Source organism: Dreissena polymorpha, chromosome 9 (genome assembly GCF_020536995.1).
Source record: "Dreissena polymorpha isolate Duluth1 chromosome 9, UMN_Dpol_1.0, whole genome shotgun sequence".
In the NCBI taxonomy this organism is placed as follows: Eukaryota; Metazoa; Mollusca; class Bivalvia; order Myida; family Dreissenidae; genus Dreissena; species Dreissena polymorpha.
Window position 1 is genome coordinate 5005607 of NC_068363.1, and position 16304 is coordinate 5021910.

The window sequence follows — 16304 nt, forward strand, 5'->3', positions numbered from 1 at the left end:
ACAATGATATCACTCACCGACATCAATGGACAAATCGAACCCGACACCGGAAATAGCGGCGGTGAAACTTCCACTCCCTTTAATAATACTTCTGCAACAAATGTGTACATAAATACCAACATGGCGGGCATCACATAATTAATCGCACAGGCCGCTTAAAACACCTTTTATTTATTATAATCGTAGTTATAAGTCTATATAAACTTACTGTTATTAACTGTTTATTCTGAAATGTGTCCTTTATGTTCCCTAGTTAATATATGGACCGTGCTCTGTGAAAAGGGGGATTTATTGCATGTGCGTAAAGTGTCTTCATATATTTTGCTGTGCAGTCCGCACAGGCTAATCAGGGACGACACTTTCCGCCTGAACTGGATTTTTGCTAAGAAGATACTTTATTTAAACAGAAAAAAACATTAAAGCGGAAATTGTCGTCCCTGATTAGCCTGTGTGGACTACACAGCTTAATCTTACACGACACTTTACGACATACATTAAACCCCCTTTTCACAGAGCGCGGCTCATATACAAATACAAACAGTTTTCAAAATAATCTTTATTTATACATTAAAAAAAGTGTGTTTATAAAACACAATTGTGTTACGCTTTTGAAAACTCTTTAACTGCTTTCAGCAGAAACGTCCTGGACGCTTGCCATGCCCAATGTTAATGTCACAGTTCATGGTCAAAGATCAAATAAAAGAAAAATAAACCGTCTTGTGCATGAACTTTACCATTCGATAAGAAATGTTCAAATAACTTGTCAAACGTCTCAACCACGTTGCAACGGCGATTCGAGCCTCATCGCCAAAGCCTCTATGTCCAAAGATTAAGGTCAATATAAGATATTATTCCTTACAACTTTTTCTCGGACATAAATCGCTTAGTCTTTAGTAATGAATTAAATACATGATTTGAATAGTGTTTATTTAAAATTCAATGTAGCATTTGTATGTACAAATGGTTCTGCAATATTGTGTTACAAACAGAAAAAAGACATGTTTTAAATACAGCGTTTTTTATATCATATTTAAATAACTATATTATATTGGCCATTCACTACAGACAAAGACTAGTAGCTAGTTTACATTAGCATCAACGCATCATTCGCTAGGTCCTGGTCATTGTGTTATGAAATGTAATAGAATACGGTAAAAATAATAAAAAAACAATCTTTTGTTTTACCTACGATGTATGTTTTGTAGCTGTTTAATAGTTCATGTCCATACTTACGCCTTGTATCTGAAAGATCCCTCCACCTGTGCCCCGGCTCCACTCGCTGTCCATTGCAAGCCTTGACCGGGCACCAGTCCAATGACGCTAGCTGGTGGTGTAAATGACGTCACGCGGATGCTGCCATGAAATGCATCATTTGTATTAATGAAAACAGGCGGATAACTTTAACCTTAGTTTTATATTTCTTACAACCGTTAATACTTATTAAATCAATATTTGCATTTTTGTATTAAAGCAACGTCGAATTTTAAATGCGTCATACATGTTCCAAATGAGTCTTTTATTCACGATTTACCAACAATTTATCTTGCAACAGATATTAACAATTATTTATTTCTAATCTTTCGTGAACAATAATTGAACCTGTATATTGAAGTATTTGCTATGATCATGCTTCGCTGTTCAGTGTTGTTCTTCATAAAATGTTTTATATTAGCAAACTAAAAACAAACAGTCAAAAAATAATTATGTTTGACGAAGTGAATGAGTCAGAAAGAAAAAGAAATGGACCATATCTGAAACATTTTTTCCTTTATAAACAGGCGTACAATCTAATTATTGTTTTGTGAAACTTAAGAATTTACCCAAGTTTTCTTATGCAATAAAACAGTAGTTTTTGATCCGCCGCAAATCCATTGAATGCCGGTCATCAAAATGTAACTAGTATTAATCTGACGACTTGATTTTTCAGAGGATTGAGAGAAAAAATATATGTGAAGAACTGGTTTCATAAAGCTCCCTCGTGTCTGTAGAAAACGATGACGACCACTTCTGGGCCCGTATTCAAGAACAATTTTTATAATTGAGTCTAAGCAATGAGCTTATTCTTTAAATTGGGATGTAAAAGAATAGTTTTAATGTTGAGTAAATGTGGCATTATCTTCCTCTATATACACAATTATTCATGTAGTACATTGTGCGTAGGACATTATCACCAGTGGTAGCTTGTACATATATAAACACGCTGGACGCATTTGTCTTGTTTCTAAGTCTATGCCTTGGTGTTAAGTGTACGAATACAAGCCCATGCCGTGCCCAAGCCTGCCCGCCCACTTACTTGTTTACCCAGTAACTGACGCCACTAGCCTTGCCACTTATGTCCGGAAATGTGATGGTGCTGGCGACCTTGGTGATAGCTTTAACTGCTACGTCATTAGCTACAAAATAGAACATTTATCCACTGCATGTATGCACACATTTCTCTCTTCGGGTCTCTTAACCTATTTTTTCTGCAATTGGGATTGCTTGGATTAGGAGGAAGTAAGTGAATCTGCATGCATGGAGGATGTAAGCATTTTTATTTTATTATCAAATAAATATTCATGAGGAATGTTAAATTATATGATTCCCATACTCTCTAACACATAGGTCCGAGATTGTATTTAAAAGAGCGGTTCTAGGGGATCTCATACGGCTACTTTATTTAAGTAACTAGATCAAATCTAACTTGACTAGGACGTACAACACATATTAGCAACGCAACACAACTTTTTTATTTACATCATCGGTAATGTTTTCGAGGTACCCTATGTAAAGAGCGAAACCTGTCCGCCTGCATGTACGCAATTATTTTGTTTTATTTAATTAGTTAAGTAACTCGTGTTATAGGTTATAATGCATGCGATGTGTATGATGTTATTGCTCGCTGAAGTTTTCAAGTGGCATAAGACACAACAGCATATGAATACATTTTATATGTGGACTGGAATTCTGAAAATAATATTCATTCTCACATGGTCATTGTTTTATGAGGTTTTCGACATTTCTGACACGTTTTAAAAATTCCATATTACCCTATAAGAATGATATTCAAAAATAAACAAGAGTGCTATTGCTCCACTCCATCCGCATAAAAATTATATCAGAATATTCTGCAAACATGCCAATCGTGAAACATCGACTATCTCCGGACTCCTCGTGATACATCGACTATCTCCGGACTCCTCGTGATACATCGACTATCTCCAGACTCCGCAGATTTAAGCAATAAATCGTCTGCTGATCCAGAGTGCAAACATGCTTGTTGTTCGCTTTCCTCTGTTAGATGGTGAACTGTATAATACTCATCTATACGCTTACATTTGTCTTAACCCGACACAATCTCACCAATCTAGTTATAAACGGTAGTATTCAAGCCTTAAATTTCAAGATAAAACCAGACACATCAGGAAGTATTAATAACACCCATAGCGTACGTATCGTTTGCGTCTGGAAGACAGCTTGAGCTCAAGTGCGTTTTAGTCAACATTGTTATTATCTTCCTTATCAGATTTTAGGTAATAAATGTAAATCCATCTCCCGGTGTGCAATAATTGAATATGCGTTTACACGGCCAGAACAATTTCAACAAGCAAATTCGTTGAATTAATATACCCCGCCAAAATACTTCTGGACACTAATATTTCTGGACGGGTGGACAACGCCAACATAATCCTCTTATCCATTTATATACTCATTTCAATGAAATCCGTCAAAGCACTTCTAAGATATGGCTCCGGACAAACACAAAAAGCTTTTTCTCAAGATACAAAGAGCCATAACTCCGTTATTATCCAATGGTGTACAATGCTATTTGGCGTGCATCATCCTCTTATCCATATATATACCCATACCAAGTTTCAATGAAATCCGCCAAAGCACTTCCTAGATATGGCTCCGGACACAAAAAAAGCATTTTTTTTCAAGATACAAAGGGTCATAACTCCGTTATTAACAGATGATGAACAATGCCATGTGGCGTGCATCATCCTCTTATCCATATATATACTCATACCAAGTTTCAATGAAATCCGCCAAAGCACTTGCAAAATATGGCTCCGGACAATAAAGTGCCGGGCGGACGGACGGATGGAAAGACGGACGGACGGACGGAAAGACGGACGTACGGAAGGACGGACAAAGCCAAAACAATATCACTCCGCCTATGGCTGGGGATAATAACGGTCAGAATAGGTAGGGCTACATGGATCTAAGCCTAGGTCATAGTGTTATCAAAGTATAGGTCAGAAGGTTTTGAGTAACGGACAGTATATTGTCGGTTAAATAGTGTTATCTATGTATGTGCCAGAACATATGTTGGATTACATAAGACAGAATATGGTTGGTTACTAAGTGTAATACAATTGTACGCCAGAATTACATGGACAGAGGTTTGAGATATTATTGGTGGTGGTGCTTCTGCTACTGTTGTAGTTGCTATAATTTAAAGTAAAGGATAGATATGAAGATTATAAAAATAATTTCTCCATAAATTATATATTGCCATAAATTGTATTGCTCGTAAGTCGTTGCTACAAATATTCAAAGTTACATTACATCAAACACAACTATAAAATAAATAAGTATTTTTACACTCATATGATAACAGAAAATATACATGCAGGTAGACTCAACTACAAAACTACAAAACATCAACTAAATATCGGAAAGCTTTCTGTAAAATAAACCGCCGCAAAACGGAAAGTGGGCCGGAACGAAATACACACTGCATCTGTAAGTCATTTAGGTAGACTCACACACCAAATATCAGGTCAATAACGTTTTGAAAAAAAGGACTGCCAGACGGACAGACATTCGGATGGACTTACAGTCCGACTAAGTATGCCATCCTACGGGCGGAGGGGGGGGGGAGAAGTAATGAGTCAACTTGTAGACTTAAAAACGATTTTAGGCGAATAACAAATAAATATTCAAAATAATCAATCTTACCATAATCGATACCAGACTTGGTGATCCGGGCTTTAAACCCGGGATTCGCTGCTTCCGATGTTTCTAGGCGACCGCCCACAGCAACTAGCGTCGTTAGCATTAAAGTCCACTTCATCTTGCCTGCTTGTTGCGTAGACATAATTAAGAAATGTTAACAGAGCGTCCAATTTTCAGCACTTTTGATGACCAATATATTGTGAGTATTTATATGATGGATAAAAGTCTGACACAACTTCCGTATTTATTTTTTGAGAAATAAAATACTTCCCATAGCCACTCATCTTCCTGGTGTGCAGACAGTTTTAGTGAGGGTTTTTTGCCTCGCTGATACGATGTTTTAAGGTTTAATGTCGTATTTACATAATGTAATTTATAATGTTTACGTGTAGTAAATGATTTCACTGTTTATTCTTAACTCAGTTAGAAGCAAGTTTTTGCGAAAATAAAATGGACTGCTTTAAATGAACATAGTTCACTTCTTTTGTCATTAAAATTGAGTTTTAGCATTAAATAATGCATTATCTGTAAAAACGTTATATCCTAGCATCCGTCGAATGAATTAAATGTTAATTACTAATCCAGCAACATACCACTTACAATGTTTTTTTGCGAAAGTCCATGTACTACGCTAATCCAAGTGCTCTATATATCGTGTAGCGTCCTAATACGGGGTTAAGTTAACATAAATAGCCCAAATAAATAGCCTACATGTTATTAAATAAACATGTAACTATCGACATTAAAATACGTTGTATATATCGTTGCGACCTTTGTTTGCAATAATATCAATCGGGAACCTTCGGACCATTCCGCCATAACGTCGATCGTGTGGTGTTGCTCACTGTCCGAAGAGTTCAGATTGCAATAATATGTGAAACGGAAATGAACGAAAGCGATCGATTGGCGGCGAATGGTAACGAACCTTAAGCTTTATTGACAACGGTTATCGCTGGCTATACTTGTACACAGGTAAGCAATATAGATCACAGTTATGTCAACAGCTTAGCCAACTTGCATGTCTTGTTTAATAGAGTGTACATTTAATGTTTCGCCGGTATGTTTCAAGTTTCAAGTTTATGCATGAATGGTAACTTAAAACATAAATACAGGTGCTTTAACATTACTTTGCAATTAGACTTATAATTTTTGTTAATTTGCTTGTTATACGCGGTTTTTTCCCATTAAATCCCAATATGGTAAAGACTTCCTTACAGGTCATCAGCGTTTTGTGTATTTCACTTATCGCAGTAAGTCAAATGCATCGTCGGTCCAAATACTTTACGCATTAACGCGAATAATTTGTATAAAAAGGGGCGGCTACTCGGAGTATGTTCAGATGAAAGGGAGTTAATCTTTCCAAAACGATATATTTCGGGAAAATGATGTTCACTTGCTAAACACTTGCTCTATAACTTACGCACCTGTAACACTTTGAAGTATGTATATTAAGTTTATTCGTTAAATTCAGTTTAACGATCGATGACTTTAAAAGATAAGTCCGAGAATTTAAATAGTTTTAGTAAGTTGCTGTGGAAAAAATACAACAACACGAATTTAATACCGTTTGTCTTTGCTCTTCAGACTTTCAGATCAAAATTAGCAAAGCAAATGTTAACTATCAGTCCCTTACGAATTGTATGTATGCACGGCAGGTTTTATCCATAAGAATGCGTAAAAACGTTGTTTATTTCCGATAACCATAAAGACCATTGTGTTGACTCTAAACTGGGTTGGTAATTTAGGTTGAGTGTTCAATAATGTTTGATACAGTCAATCCCAATGGACAAATGAGTTTGTGATGGTGTTTACAACAGGTTATCATATAAGCTAAATATACTTAAAAATAGATAAATTAAGTAAAGAAAAAAGTTAAATAAAGATGCCATTGCCCCTCAAAAAAAATAACTTCAACGGGATTTCGCGAATTTGAAACACATTTTTTATTTGTCAATTTGCAAACACGTGGAAAGGTCCCTTTACGATATGGCTTAAAAAGTGAAACCAACCATCAAAGTATGTTTTCATTAATATTGTGCTATCTCAATACCCAAGGCCAGAAGATAAACCACTGATAATGTGTATCAACACCAAATAGTACATTGACATTACGGGTAGGACATTTAATAGATATACACCAAACTGTGTGTTAAAAACATTTATATATTGCAAATATATATTTATGAAAAAATTGCGAAGATTCTTTTAATTTAAAAATGTTTGAAATGGAATATCGTGCCCTTTAATAACGTGTCCTCGTATTGATGAATACTTGTTTTCTTGCATGGTTCCTTCTCCCATCTTGGTGACATCATGGATTTGACGGAGCAAAGAGTCGTGAATGAAAGCCTCACAAACGCCATGAGTCTCGCTGAAGGCACGCGCGTCTTTATAGGTAGGGCTCCACTTGTGCTGTGTATGTTGAGAATTATGTATTTATTTGGCAAATGGTTAAAACTCTCAAGTAGAAACTTATACCATAAAATCGATGAATAATTTTGTTATATGTGTTCATGTTGTTGTTGTTTGTTTCTTCCTCAATTTCACTAAAAAATGCATTAAGATTATGTAAACCACACTTTTATGACACGCGCAATAGATGCTGGTGTTAAAGATTTGCAATCTAGTACTATAAAATATAGTGATTACTATCGAGAAGCTATTTTTCTTAAGTGTGTTGTTTAAGTCACAATACACGCCTATGCTAACCTACGAGGCATTTTGGAGGTGATTTCGTGTAAAAATGCCCGTTTGCTGTTGGTTCTTGTTTATTATTTAAGTTTATTTTAAACAATTTTTATTTATTTTAGTTCGATTGCATTGAAAGTCCCATGCTTATTGGAACGCTCTCGAGAGACTGTGCCTCCATCCAGTGTCTTTGGGGGAAGATCTCAAGAACGATCCGACAGTGGGTATCGATCCTATGACCTCCCGGTCGCTAGGCGAACACCATAACCATTACCCAACTGTGACATTGTTTACTATTAAGGTCCCAATATACTTATTCAAGTTCTTACGTAATTTATTATACAGCTTCAAATACATTACACAAAAATCAACAATTGGCACGTCCACCCAATAACATTATCTTTTCTATAGTGGTATTTGCAGATGGAAAATATGAAAAAAGTGTGTCTTGTGAGCTAAACTAACGAATTCAGCACGTAAAACATGTTTTAAAAAAGAAAAGCCATAAAGGGAATACTCTCCCGCCCCCTGCATTAATTTGTTAGCTGAATCCCTAGTAAACAATTGCTGCACATCTAAATTAGTAAGTTAACTATAAACTTTATGTGGAACAGGGTTCAATGCGTGAATGAAAGAATTCATTTACGTTTGAACAAAAAATCGTTTATCTGTTCGAATCCCTCAGCTTACATTTTTAATTGATTTACAAAGTTGTACTTGCTAATTTAGTCTCGTACGTATTTGCATAGAAGTCACATGTACGACCCTGTTTATTTCAGCCCTAAACGTCGTTTTTATGACGTCATTCTGGAGCGTTGGTCTCGCGTTTCTCTTCGTTGACGTTTTTCAGAGACCACGGTGGATGCTGAAGTTTAAAACACAGCCCGGAAGAAATCAACCGGTACAGTACCACGCTTAATTTTTATTCTTATTTAACGAATGTAATAACGCAAGGTATAAATATATTTACATAGTTCTTTTTTATCTAATTAAATGTATTCGCTGTTATCTGTTCATTGAGTGATTTCAGACTGATTACAATTATGTTGTCATTAGCGTTATTGTTTAATTTGAAACGTACTTGTTTTCTCTGAAATGACCTTTGTTACAAGCGATGTTAGTTTTTAAGTGTGTTCCATTAAATGGAATAATATAGAAAATAATGATGTGTATGTATGTAAAATACACTATTATTTTACGGAGTAAAGCTCAGTGTGTGCGTTTGTGGTTAAATATAAATAATACATTTATTTCATTAAATTCAAAATGCATAACATAAAGGTATGGTAGATCTAGACTCTTTTAGAATCTCAAGGTTAAATTAATCGCGCATATTGTTTAAGGTCGATATGAAAGATTTAACGAGACTTCTCCGTCAACTAACGGTCAATTACATCACAGTAGGCCTTCCTTACGGCGTAATCCATTACGTGCTCCACAAGTTACGAGGGAATGATGTCACCTTCACCTTGCCTGCTGCCTCCGAGTTCATCGTGCACTTAGCATTATGCCTGATCATGGAGGAAATCACGTTTTATTACGCGCACAGGTGGGACTTCAAAGTGTGCACGCTGGTGTAAACAAGCTATTTAATAACCCTTTACCACTTAGATACGTATTTTCAAGCATGTGTAGTCCTAAAGAAATTTATATTTGATTTAAAACATTTCTTACTTGATCTAAGTTTTTAGGGCTTCATCTCCAAACCTTGGATACTGATGAGCAGCAAACAGCATAAAACCTGAACAGACGGCGGGTTACTCGCAGGCTGTTCTGGTTTTATGCTGTTTGCACAAAGCAATTTTCACTTTGCTTGTAAGTGCAAAAGGGTTGTAGTTTTGTATTCAACTACATGGAGGCTACCATATGGCAATAATGAACGCCTGATTTTCTTTCGCTAGATGATATAAATCGTTTGTGATTAATATTCAGATCAATTACATGTAGCTGCACATGTACTTTCAACGAGAAAACAGGTTACCTACTTGTTGTCGGATACCCAGTAAACATAAATTAAATTGCGTAAGCAATATACAGGTAGCAAAACAAGGCCTTTTGCGAATATTAAGATACTTCTTACATAAGTAATATACGCGTATTTAGCACAGAAAGTATCGCTAATTCGAGTAAAACTTTAAATGTATCGCGTTTAATCTAGTCAAAATTTTCTTTAAAAAAAACAAAGATTAATATGATATGATTTGTTTGATTTGATTACAAAATCAAGAAACTTTTCCTGTGCTCACGCCGGGTATGCGGATACTTCGATAACAGATGGCACTTCGATACAAGATAACAACAAAAGCCACGCGCGAGAGGCGAGTTCTTCAGCTTGCATTTATTTTCTGTTCATTTTGTTTCCAGACACGTAATATTGTTTGGTCGATTAATGGTATAGTACTTCGTATTGCGGAGTAAAAAAATCGTGAAAAAAAACAGTGGATTATAATTATAAAAAAGATAAAATTCCATCGATAATCATTATGAATTCGATGATCAGTGCGTATTTCAACAAAATAAAAGAACTTGGAAATAAAGCAAGAACGTGCCAACTAATCGAAATAAAAGATCAATATGCCCATTCATGTTACAACATTTTAAATGTTAGTTAACTAACGTATTTGAGGATATTCAAATGTTTTAAGAGGCGGACGCCAAATTTCCATGGACACTTGTTTTACCGATCATCTCAAAGACAATGGCACTTCGATTCCAGATTACTCGACACTTTTTACCAGATACAACACTCTATTTAGTGAATCAGAAATGCCGAATTCGCTGTGGAATACTGTTATAGTAAGCAGGCAATAAATCAAAATGTATGCACTGACGTAAATGAAAAACGAATTACCGAAACATGTTCTTATCCCTTTGGAATATGATAATGATTTCGTATAAATGTGATAGACACACGTGAAACTTATTCGATATGCCTTATGAGTACAGTCTTTATTCATGACCATAAATTTTCCAGTTTTCGAGTCACCCAACATCTGGATCTTCGCATAGTACACAATCTAAACAATTTTAAATTACATTTTAAATGTAACTCATCAGACATATCGAAGATGTTAATTTAAAATTGTTTAGCCTCATGTACTAAATTTTAAATTACATTCTTTGAAGCGAAACGGCTGATCTAAAGCATGTATAATTATGTCCTAATGAAGGTACTAAGGCCATATACTTATATACTAGACAGCGTGTCATGAAACATCACTCCGCTAAAACTACTAATAGCTAAATTTCAGCAGCGGTGCAGGTCCGAAATTCTATTAGAACTTTTTGGCTCAATGCCATGAAATAAAAAATAGCAATAGTGGTACAGGCGGTCGATTTATTCACACGATGGTGGTGTCAAAGTTGTGCATACCCGTCGTTGTTATTAATATAAACACAAAACATTTTGCATACGAGCTTGGATATACGTGACATAATTATATAAGCAGAAATTAGCATTTGAATCTTATTTAATATTTGCACTTACAATATTAATTATTTACATTAATAGTAATAAGATTTTTGAAAACGAACAACGCCATTGGTTATATTTCACATGTGTATGTAATTACGTTATGCATAGATTCCCAATGTGTCGCGCTTGAATATTCAAATTGATTCGTACTTCAATATGTTTGTTAAGAATAGCCATAATATACATAATGCATTTCATGTAGAAGATAAAACTCGGTTATTAGAGTGCCCAATTGGTTGAAAGTCTCTGTTATCCGAAGTGCCCTATATCGGGAATCAAAGTATCCGCAACTTCATGAATACCACCTATTAAAACATGCTCTATCTTCGTTTATATTTCATTGAATACTATCAAAATTTCAGTATTTGAAGCACAGTTATTACCCTACATGATGGAATATCAAACAATTTCTTGAAGTATTTCTAAGTAGTTTTATTTTGTTGAAATGTTTACTGTTCATCCAGTTCATGCTGTTTTCCGACCGAATTTTCTACCATTTTTCAGTGATTTTTTCTTTCCAATATAAAAAGGATACACCATTTATAAACTCGACCATGCGCCTTGTCTAAAAAACTAATCTTTATAATATTACTTTAATAAAACCTGAGGAACTTACCTCTCGCGCGTGGCTTTTGTTGTTATCTGGTATCGAAGTGCCATCTGTTATCAAAGTATCCGCATACCCAGCGTGGTGCTGCCTCCAGGTTATTTCACACCAGTGTGTTGTACCGGCGTATACACAAAGTGCATCACGAGTGGACGGCGCCTATCGGTCTGGGGGCAGTGTACGCACACCCGCTCGAGTTCGCCTTCGGAAACATCTTGACAATCGCTTCCGGGCCGCTGGTCGCCGGCGCATGCCAGGTCAGTTAGTAAGTTTTATTTACTGGAAGGTCAGTTTTTCTGTGCCATTTATAACTTAATCGCAACATCAGAGGGGATATACTATGAAACAATTAACACCATAAAAGTTTATAATAGTCGCATGCATATGTTATATTTTGCAGCTTATTGTATTTATATTTTGTTGATTCCTCGAAAGAGGGCTGATAAAAATGATCTATCGGAAGTGTTGACACCTAAGTGTCTTAAATAAGGGATCCAGACATAAGCCCCCCAGGACAAAACCCCCCCAATGAAAAAATGAACATTTGGACAATTGTCCCCCAGTAGAAATGACAGGTAGGATATAAGCCCCCCAGTGCTTATTTTGCATCTGGACATTTGCCCCCCAGTGCTTATTTTAGAAGTGGACATTTGCCCCCCAGTGCCTAATTTTCAATGACATTACTCGATTTTAAAAAAGCAGTCCGGATATTAATAAGACGACTACGCTCCTCCCACAGGTTACGACGTTAGCCTGGTTTACCATGGCGACAGCAGTGACGATTATCCACCATAGCGGCTACCACCTGCCGCTACTTCCGTCGCCGGAGTTTCACGACTACCATCATTTAAAGTAGGCACCAACCTTCGTCACAAGCTTGCTAAAAATGCGTTATGTGCTGTATTCATATACTTTCTTTTCTTACTATTTAGATTAAATTAAATTTTTCATCCTTTTTACAACAATTATTGCATGAACATTTTTTATATTATATTTTGGAAAAGAAAAAAATACAAAAATCAGACGAAAAAGTACAACTGACGAGAAAGTATCGCTACTCCTTTGTACAAGATGCATACGTTTTAACGTTTACTATCACGTACATGTACTGTTGTACCGGTCTCTGAGCATTGTTGATGAACAATCCTCGTCACATATGTGTCTTGTTTTGAGAAAAAGGGGCATGATGCATGTGCGTAAAGTGTCGTCCCACATTAGCCTGTGCAGTCCGCACAGGCTAATCAGGGATGACACTTTCTGTTTAAACTAGATTTTCGGTAAAAAGGGACTTCCTTTAAACGAAAAATACCATTAAAGCCGTAAGTGTCGTCACTGATTAGCCTGTGCGAACTGCACAGGCTAATCTGGGACGACACTTTACGCACATGCATTTTGCCCAATTTTCACAGAACAAGACCCATATTTGCAAGCTACGTAGCCTGATGATTTCTGGTGCAATTATGGTTCATGTTGTTTCCTTTTAGATTTACCGGAAACTATGGACTACTAGGCATATTGGACAAGTTACACGGCACTTTAAATCAGACATGGACGCGTAGCAAACACTTCAAACGACATCGCTTGATTTGGTCGTCAAAACAGATGTTGACTTGATAGGAATTGTCTCCCTTTTATAATAACATCATCTTAAGAGATTAAAGAGTTGTCTCTCTTATATTAAATAAAAACAGGTGTTAGATAGTTTTATTTATTATACTGCTTTGTGATAATATAGTATGATATGACAGTGATACACTTATTCTTCGTATACACAAATCTACAGCTTTCAATAAACAGCTGTTGAATAAATGACAGTAAAAAAAGATATAATTAATCTGCAACTTAAACAGTTTTCATTTTTCTGTTTCATCTTAAAATCACTTGAAGATTGATATGAGCCGATACTCGTAATTTGATTGACGCTCACATGGACAACGCTACTGATGCTTGACTTAATGTTTGCCTAAACTACGCTACTGTTACTTAGCTTAACGCTCATGTCAACTACGCTAATAGTCATTGGCTGAGCGCTGAAGTGAACAACGCTACTGGTACTTTGCACAACGCTTACGCAAAACACGCTACTGGTAGTGTGAACATTGTGATTAGTGCTTTCGTGAACTACAAGTACGGTGCTAGTACTTAGCATGTCGCTTAGCCAAATCACGCTACTTGGAGTGTGATTAGAGCTTAATTAATCTAAGCTACTGGTACTTTGCATGACCCTTACTGGAACTACGGCACTGGTACTTTGCATGACTCTTACTGGAACTACGGCACTGGTACTTTGCATGACCCTTACTGGAACTACGGCACTGGTACTTTGCATGACCCTTACTGGAACTACGGCACTGGTACTTTGCATGACCCTTACTGGAACTACGGCACTGGTACTTTGCATGACTCTTACTGGAACTACGGCACTGGTACTTTGCATGACTCTTACTGGAACTACGGCACTGGTACTTTGCATGACCCTTACTGGAACTACGGCACTGGTACTTTGCATGACTTACTGGAACTACGGCACTGGTACTTTGCATGACCTTACTGGAACTACGGCACTGGTACTTTGCATGACCCTTACTGGAACTACGGCACTGGTTCTTTCCATGACTCTTACTGGAACTACGACACTGGTACTTTGCATGACTCTTACTGGACCTACGGCACTGGTACTTTGCATGACCCTTACTGGAACTACGGCACTGGTACTTTGCATGACCCTTACTGGAACTACGGCACTGGTACTTTGCATGACCCTTTCTGGCACTACGGCACTGGTACTTTGCATGACTCTTACTGGAACTACGGCACTGGTACTTTGCATGACCCTTACTGGAACTACGGCACTGGTACTTTGCATGACCCTTACTGGAACTACGGCACTGGTACTTTGCATGACCCTTACTGGAACTACGGCACTGGTACTTTGCATGACTCTTACTGGAACTACGGCACTGGTACTTTGCATGACTCTTACTGGAACTACGGCACTGGTACTTTGCATGACCCTTACTGGAACTACGGCACTGGTACTTTGCATGACTCTTACTGGAACTACGGCACTGGTACTTTGCATGACCCTTACTGGAACTACGGCACTGGTACTTTGCATGACCCTTACTGGAACTACGGCACTGGTACTTTGCATGACCCTTACTGGAACTACGGCACTGGTACTTTGCATGACTCTTACTGGAACTACGGCACTGGTACTTTGCATGACTCTTGCTGGAACTACGGCACTGGTACTTTGCATGACCCTTACTGGAACTACGGCACTGGTACTTTGCATGACCCTTACTGGAACTACGGCACTGGTACTTTGCATGACCCTTACTGGAACAACGGCACTGGTACTTTGCATGACTCTTACTGGAACTACGGCACTGGTACTTTGCATGACTCTTACTGGAACTACGGCACTGGTACTTTGCATGACCCTTACTGGAACTACGGCACTGGTACTTTGCATGACTTACTGGAACTACGGCACTGGTACTTTGCATGACCTTACTGGAACTACGGCACTGGTACTTTGCATGACCCTTACTGGAACTACGGCACTGGTTCTTTCCATGACTCTTACTGGAACTACGACACTGGTACTTTGCATGACTCTTACTGGACCTACGGCACTGGTACTTTGCATGACTCTTACTGGAACTACGGCACTGGTTCTTTGCATGACCCTTACTGGAACTACGGCACTGGTACTTTGCATGACCCTTACTGGAACTACGGCACTGGTACTTTGCATGACTCTTACTGGAACTACGGCACTGGTACTTTGCATGACCCTTACTGGAACTACGGCACTGGTACTTTGCATGACCCTTACTGGAACTACGGCACTGGTACTTTGCATGACCCTTACTGGAACTACGGCACTGGTTCTTTCCATGACCCTTACTGGAACTACGGAACTGGTACTGTGCATGACCCTTACTGGAACTACGGCACTGGTACTTTGCATTACCCTTACTGGAACTACGGCACTGGTACTTTGCATGACCCTTACTGGAACTACGGCACTGGTACTTTGCATGACCCTTACTGGAACTACGGCACTGGTTCTTTCCATGACCCTTACTGGAACTACGGCACTGGTACTTTGCATGACTCTTACTGGAACTACGGCACTGGTACTTTGCATGACCCTTACTGGAACTACGGCACTGGTACTTTGCATGACCCTTACTGGAACTACGGCACTGGTACTTTGCATGACCCTTACTGGAACTACGGCACTGGTTCTTTCCATGACTCTTACTGGAACTACGACACTGGTACTTTGCATGACTTACAGGAACCACGGCACTGGTACTTTGCATGACTCTTACTGGAACTACGGCACTGGTACTTTGCATGACTTACTGGAACTACGGCACTGGTACTTTGCATGACTAAGTTACTGGAACTACGGCACTGGTACTTTGCATGACTTACTGGAACTACGGCACTGATACTTTGCATGACTCTTACTGGAGCTACGGCACTGGTAGTTTGTTTTGCACTTACGTTAGTAACGCTACTCATATGGTACAGACATACGTGTGCGTGAACAATTAGTAATTGTTGTTTCTAAAC

The 16304-nt window shown here is 37.8% G+C and overlaps 3 protein-coding genes across 8 annotated transcripts in view; 1 reads left to right on the forward strand and 2 right to left on the reverse strand.

Annotated features, from left to right (window-relative positions):
• LOC127844098 (lipopolysaccharide-binding protein-like) overlaps positions 1-5703 on the reverse strand; it is a 40343-nt gene extending 34640 nt beyond the window's left edge. Inside the window, exons 1-5 of one of the 4 annotated variants that reach the window (XM_052374078.1) lie at positions 5542-5703; positions 4945-5064; positions 2294-2393; positions 1234-1353; positions 18-91 (exon numbers count right to left, since the gene is read on the reverse strand). In XM_052374078.1, coding sequence (XP_052230038.1) covers positions 18-91; positions 1234-1353; positions 2294-2393; positions 4945-5059 — 409 coding nt within the window. In that variant the 5' untranslated portion in view covers positions 5060-5064; positions 5542-5703. Of the gene's footprint in view, positions 1-17; positions 92-1233; positions 1354-2293; positions 2394-4944 lie in introns of all 4 variants that reach the window. The other 3 variants (XM_052374077.1, XM_052374076.1, XM_052374079.1) reach the window with 3 other exon arrangements.
• Positions 5704-5738: 35 nt separating this feature from the next.
• On the forward strand, positions 5739-13412 carry LOC127844099 (fatty acid hydroxylase domain-containing protein 2-like). 3 transcript variants are annotated; one of them, XM_052374082.1, is made up of 7 exons: positions 5739-7336; positions 7752-7930; positions 8409-8530; positions 8973-9178; positions 11809-11968; positions 12451-12563; positions 13196-13412. In XM_052374082.1, exons 3-7 carry the CDS (start codon positions 8426-8428, stop codon positions 13323-13325), a joined length of 714 nt encoding a protein of 237 aa, XP_052230042.1. In that variant the 5' UTR covers positions 5739-7336; positions 7752-7930; positions 8409-8425; the 3' UTR covers positions 13326-13412. The 3 variants fall into 3 exon arrangements, with proteins under 3 accessions (XP_052230042.1, XP_052230043.1, XP_052230041.1); XM_052374083.1 differs by having other exon boundaries at positions 7752-7849; XM_052374081.1 differs by lacking the exon at positions 7752-7930.
• A 503-nt stretch (positions 13413-13915) lies between these two features.
• Positions 13916-16048, reverse strand: LOC127844702 (filaggrin-like). Its single transcript, XM_052375129.1, has one exon. The coding sequence runs from the start codon at positions 16046-16048 to the stop codon at positions 13916-13918; it is 2133 nt and encodes a 710-aa protein (XP_052231089.1).
• Between the last annotated feature and the right edge of the window lie 256 nt (positions 16049-16304).

What these genes read in the sequence shown, in the direction of transcription:
- LOC127844099 (XM_052374081.1), top strand. Translation starts at nt 7,255, where the DNA reads ATGGATTTGACGGAGCAAAGAGTCGTGAATGAAAGCCTCACAAACGCC. An exon ending in AGGCACGCGCGTCTTTATAG is followed by an intron (nt 7,337 to 8,408) that starts GTAGGGCTCCAC and finishes TGTTTATTTCAG; the next exon opens with CCCTAAACGTCGTTTTTATG. An exon ending in CACGACTACCATCATTTAAA is followed by an intron (nt 12,564 to 13,195) that starts GTAGGCACCAAC and finishes GTTTCCTTTTAG; the next exon opens with ATTTACCGGAAACTATGGAC.
- LOC127844702 (XM_052375129.1), bottom strand. Translation starts at nt 16,048, where the DNA reads ATGCAAAGTACCAGTGCCGTGGTTCCTGTAAGTCATGCAAAGTACCAG.